The following is a 6,103-nucleotide window of genomic DNA, read 5'->3' as shown; positions in this document are numbered from 1 at the left end:
ACATATAATAAAATAAGTTATAATTTTTTGTATCTTTAACAAACTATTTTTTAATGTGATTTTATGCATATAAACCTTATTACTTGACAATTTTTATACTTTTAACTATTATAAGAAAAAAAATACATTATTAAGAAATATAATTCATAATGAAATAGAAAATTATTATTTTTCTATTATTTCAAGTCTAAGATATAAAGAAAATATACAGATTAACGTGTATATTTTTAAATGAAATTAAAATATATTTTATTGTATTAAAAAACTACTTAAAAGATATGTTAAAAAAAAAATGTTGAACCATATGTCAAGCACAAGAAATACATATAAGCATAAATCAAATATTTTCTTTAATTCATTCCATCTCACCTTCTACCATCAAATAGAGGAATAAACATAGATTTTTATCTTGTCTACCTTACCAGACACAAATCATTCTTGTCCTAGCGTTCTCATTTACATAGTTCTATCTCTTACATCTTATCTCTCTAGGAAATCCAACTATAATAATGTTATTGTTATTCAACACGTCCACCTTATAGGTTCGCGCCTTTCCTATCTTTATTAATTTTTTATAAAAATATATGATTTGTTATTCAATATTTTTGCAGGTGACATGATCATTTAACATTTGTGATACAGTAGAAAAAACTTTATGATTTAATATTCTACTCTATCACAATCAAAAGTATTCATAACTATTCATTTTATCATGTATTTCGTTTCTTTACAAATATATCAACACAAATATTATTTTGTAATGGAAAAACATGGGGATTCAGAATTAAGAGGAAGGATTTGAGAGTTGAAAGGAGAGATGTAGGAGAGTTTCTGTAGGGATTTGGATTTTACTAATGGAAAAAAACAAAGATTCAGAATTATGAGGGACTTCAAAAGAAGAGATGTAGGAGGGTGTTTGAAGGGGTTTGAATTTAAATAGTCCATTGCAAATTGAATTTTTTTTTTTGGTAGATTGGTTTTGTTGAATGATAAGGTTGTTGTGTGGTGGTTTTGGGTGGCTAATATGGTGTGGTTTATGTTGAAGAGGGGCTGTTGTGGCTGATGGGGGTTGGCAGCAATGATTTTGGGGCTGTTGTGTGGTGGTTCGTAGCTGAAATTGACAGGACTTGGGGATTGTTTGGACAGCATTGTGGTTGTTAGATCTGATGCTGCTGTACAGTGGATGTAGTGTGTAGGATGAGTTTAGACAGTGGCAGTTTTGCTGGACAGCAAGGTTGTGGTTTTGCACTGGATCATTGGTTGTAGAAACAACCAAAAAATACCTATTCTCTGATACCAAAGCTGATGTGGGACATATAAAATTGAACAAAAGTAAGAGGAGAAAAAAGCTAAGATGCAGAAGAAGAGAAGAAAATTAGATGAAGAAGATAAAGAAAAGGAGTTGGAGAAGAGGAGAAAATATTAGAAGAAAGAACAGGGAAGAAAGAGAGAAGAAGAAAAGGAGTTGCAAAAAGAAAAAAAGGAGCTAGAGAAGAAAAGGAAGATAACAAGGAGGAGGAGGAGGAGGAGGAGGAGAGATGGGAGAAGAGAAGCATGTCACTTTTCTTATTTCATCATCAATAATCTCACCATAATGTAGAAAATTACATCTAAATCATCAGAACAAAGAAACCCTAGTAAAAAAAAAAATTAGGCTTATGGCACACTAAATAAAATGTCTAATAAATCATTATAAATTAAGCCCAATAATAATGGGTTGGACTATACTCCATTACCAAGTCTTCAAAAGCAATTATGCACCTCTGAATAAAACCTACACAATAGCCTCTTAAGGTTTTATGATGCAATAAAATATTAATTCTTTTGTATCCAATTTTTTCCCGTCAAGATCATAGAGAAGGCAGTGACAAAGTTCAATTGCGCTAAACCCTCTTAAGCATGCTTCACCCAATTACAAATTAAGTATGTGGACGGAGCTAAGGTTGAAGATTTTCATAGGAGAGCCAAGGCAACTCAACTACACAACAGACATGAAACTAGGGTTGCAAGTTATAGTGGGAAGGGGGCAAACTATGGAGGTCTTGGTGGACATTTCATGCACTGTAAACTATCTTAATTCTGAGAACAAAATACTCATTCTCCCCAATAGAATAGCTGCTGTCATAATCAGCACATTCTGAAAGCACATTATAAGAACCTTAAAATCTAATGCGGATTTGCCACCAAATGTGTGTGGATTACGTCATAACTATTTATTTTTAAAATAGTCAGGGTTATTGATAATGGAAATAATTATTCATGAAGTATAACACTATTAGTGATATCGTTTCACACATGCTCCTCGTCAATATATACCAAAGAAACAAATTAACCTTTTTTCGCTAATTGTATGGGGAAAAAAACACAAGAATTATTATCTTTCATACTAAGGTGAAATATGGGGATACTGTTGTTGCTCATAAATTAATCTTTTGTCCTAACTGTACTTGTAAGTAGATCACACCACGCTAATGATCACAATGAATGAATACACTGAGCACGTATCATTACCTATGAGGTGGTGGCAAGACCATACTATTTACCTCCAGCACCCATCTTTTAATTTGTCCAATTCAAGACAGTCAGCTGGAGATGCTGAAATTCCCATGTCACTGAAAAGATCAGATAGCAGCTCAAAGTTAGCAAATCCACTTGGATGGTACAGAATTTACTATCTAATATGACCAATGTAATAGTAAAATCAACCCCTTGCGTAATAAAAGCATAAGGATATGGTTCAGATCCCTCTTGCACTCCATCATATAAACAGCTGAACACCAATTCACAGTGAACAAGAAACCACAACATGACATGCTAGAGCTTCCAAATCTGAGGGGGATTGGGGAAAGGATCTTGCTTGGCAAAAACTAGATGAATAGCCCATCCTTCAATTTTTTTTTTACCCATTCATCCTCCACCCCTCCCCTGACATACACAGCCTTATGAATTTGGCAAATTACTAAGATGGGCATGGCCTTAGATATAAGTTGCAGTGGAAAGCAATAAGTGATCCATCCCCCTCTAAACTCAGAGCAACTTGATCTCTCTAATCTTAGGTGGCGTTTATAAAATTAATACAGAAAACAGTTTATAACCTGACCTGAGGGTAACAATCTTGATGCTCAACTGTCTGATTATTTGTATTCACAAACACTTGACACGATACTCTTCCCTGAAACATTTCAAAAACTCAGATTACTTACTAAAGCAGCACGAAGAAATTAAAATATATATATATATAAAAAAGTACTTACATTAATGGGGATTTTGAAAAGCAAGAGGCCAAGGTCTCCTTCAACCTGTGTATTAGTATCGAAAATAATAACACCTCTAGCCAAATCCTGAATCAAATAAAAAACATCCTTTATAACCTCAAGACCATTTAAATCAAGCCTTGCATCCACATACGAACTCCTTCTCGCTCTGATTTTCCCTCCCTTTGAATTCACAAACCCTAGCTCTCTCCCTCTGTACCCAACCGAAACTACAAGAGAATCGTAATCCAGAGAGAAGAAATCCCTGTTTTCAACTTTAATTGTGAGAGAGAATGAGACGTCCAGAGTAAGTTCAGGGGACGAGTTCACTCGGATGTGGTTGAGTTTGATTCGGGATAGTTGGATCGCCGGGTCGGAAGGGTAGAGGAGGTAGGCGGCGGCCGAGAGGAAGAGGATTGCGGTTGTGAAGAGGAGACAGCGGCGGAGGATGTGGTTTGGAGGTCGATAGTAGTAGGAGAGAACGATGACGTTTTGGGGATAGGAGTCCGGGTGGGAAGGTAGAGAGGTGTACGGTACGGAGGAGGTTTTCGAAGTCATGGTCGAATTATCTTGTCGAGTTCTGATCCGTGCCGAAAAGTTCAACAGGAAATTACTCCTTTGTGTATGCGCGAAGGTTTGCGTCCCTGATGACGTGTCATGTTATTATTGGTTTCTTCAGTTCACCGAGAGAAAAATTATAAAGATAATTTTCTCCTTGCAGTTTACTAAAGGCTCCACTTTAGCAATTATTAAATTAAATAGGTGGGTTTTTTCAACATAAAAGATAATATTAAGTATTTTTTTAAGTAAAAAAATTAAATTAAATTAAAAATTGATTCAATTGAATTGTCCAGACTCCAGACCGGAGGCCCAGGCAAGAAACCCAAGGCTGGAGACATGAGGTCCAGGCACATAACAAAAGGATTGTCCGAAATTACCTCCCAAAAGGTTATTACATGCCCAGGGCCCAAATGTTAATGAAAGAAAATTATCAACGTGTTACATGCCCTCTTTTTTAGACTCTCCGGTGAAACACCAGAACAGGAGAGGATCCCAGCGAGAAACTTGAAAAGACTTGCAGTGTAGAAAGTTTCTTTTAACAAGAAAAGCCTAGAAATTTAAGAAAAGATCAACATCTCATATCAACGTGTTCTACTCAACATCATGGGCGGAGCGTTGTAGAAGGGTAGGCTGTAGCTCAAGTTAAAAAGTTAATTATAAAAATTTCAATAACTCATGTATTCTATTTTTTATGGACATAGAAAAGAAGAAAATATTTATAATTTTTTTTTATTAATATTTAAAAGTATATTTTTATCAAAGCTATATTATTATTTTATACTTGAAGTATCAATAATTTCTTAACTAAAGTATGTTTTATGATAACATATCTAATAATATAAGATATCTTTAATTTTTGGTAAATGATCATTTTAAATGTAGACCTATCACATAAATAAAATGATTAATTGATGAGTTTAACAACTAAAATTGAAAAAACAAAGAGATGGTCAAACTTAGAAAAGAGATACCGGTGCAGTCCAAACCGAAACACTGTTTGGTAATTGGGTCATATCTAGAGTTATAGATCTCAGATTTAGGTCTACTTTATATGGATAGAAAAATAAGACATAGGCCTACAACTTTCATGGAAGCTCAAGATTTAAAAAGGTTATTTTCAAGTCCAAATTGTAGCAACAACGAAGAAGTCTGAATCTGTCCTACGGCTCAAGCATTATTCAGTATTTGGCTCATATCTCGAGTTCTAGAAATCCAAATGACCTCCATTTTTTTCCTAGAAAGCTGAGACAATTTCCTACAACTTTCATGTTTTCAAGTGGTTCCAATTCTGAAGTTATCAATGACGTTTTGAGCAGACAAGAGAAGATAAGGATTATTACCAAGTCAAGAGTTGGTTACCCACTTATTAATTAGATCAAGATCATGTTTTTGCTTTCTCTCTTTGTATTTTTGTAATGCTTAAGTTTTATTTTTATTAATATCTTGTTTATGTCTTTCATTTTCTTTCATTTACTTAGTTAACTTTTATCTTATTTATTTTTTTATCTTGTTTATTTATTTTTCTCTCTTTTATTATGTTTAACTAAATTTATTATGTCAAGGTGAAAAGGTTACACTAATGGTGTAAGAATAAGTATAGTGTAAACTCAATATGGACTTTAATATTATATAATACTTGGTATAACAAATGTTTGGCACTTTCATAGCCCATACTATATGGTATAACCGACACCTGAGTTATGAAAGGAACTTGATTTGTTGTTAACATAAGTTATAATCATGAATGATTGATGAGATTTACAAGTATTAGCATTAATCGAATAAGATGACTAATATAATCATGTTAACAATTTATAATCTGATTGGAACCTCCTTTGTGTGTGGTTTCCAATTAAACAATAAGAGTTTATACTATACTTGTTTGACATACCACTAGTGGAACCTTTAACCTTGACATTTGTTATTATCATTGTTTAATCGTTACATTAATATTTCATCTCAAAGTTCTCATCTTCTTCTTCTTCTTCTCCTTTTTTTTCTTTATTATTATTATTATTATTATTATTATTATTATTATTGTTGTTGTTGTTGTTGTTGTTGTTGTTGTTGTTGTTATTGTTGTTGTTGTTGTTATTATTATTGTTGTTGTTGTTATTGTTATTATTGTTGTTGTTATTCTTGTTGTTGTATTATTGTTATTTGTAATTTGTACAATTAACCTCCCTGTGGTTCGACCCCGGTCTTGCTAGGTTATTTATTACTTCGACACTCCTGCACTTGGGAGAAGACATTAATCTTTTCGTCGTGTCAAGTTTTTGGTGCCGTTA

The 6,103-nt window shown here is 33.3% G+C and overlaps 1 protein-coding gene across 1 annotated transcript; it reads right to left on the bottom strand.

Annotated features, from left to right (window-relative positions):
* Positions 1-2,253: 2,253 nt before the first annotated feature.
* Positions 2,254-3,886, bottom strand: LOC105119566 (Late embryogenesis abundant (LEA) hydroxyproline-rich glycoprotein family). The gene is made up of 3 exons (XM_011017715.1): positions 3,255-3,886; positions 3,101-3,172; positions 2,254-2,612 (listed from the first exon to the last, which is right to left on the bottom strand). Exons 1-3 carry the CDS (start codon positions 3,810-3,812, stop codon positions 2,610-2,612), a joined length of 633 nt encoding a protein of 210 aa, XP_011016017.1. The 5' UTR covers positions 3,813-3,886; the 3' UTR covers positions 2,254-2,609.
* Positions 3,887-6,103: the final 2,217 nt, after the last annotated feature.

Source organism: Populus euphratica, unplaced genomic scaffold (genome assembly GCF_000495115.2).
Source record: "Populus euphratica unplaced genomic scaffold, PopEup_1.0 scaffold3118.1, whole genome shotgun sequence".
Taxonomy (NCBI): Eukaryota; Viridiplantae; Streptophyta; class Magnoliopsida; order Malpighiales; family Salicaceae; genus Populus; species Populus euphratica.
This window is presented reverse-complemented; position numbering and strand designations above follow the sequence as displayed.

Bases quoted from the DNA above. Each gene is read 5' to 3' on its own strand.
- LOC105119566 (XM_011017715.1), bottom strand. From the start codon at position 3,812: ATGACTTCGAAAACCTCCTCCGTACCGTACACCTCTCTACCTTCCCAC. The intron at 3,173-3,254 runs GTAAGTACTTTT...GAAATGTTTCAG, and splicing joins TTTTCAAAATCCCCATTAAT to GGAAGAGTATCGTGTCAAGT.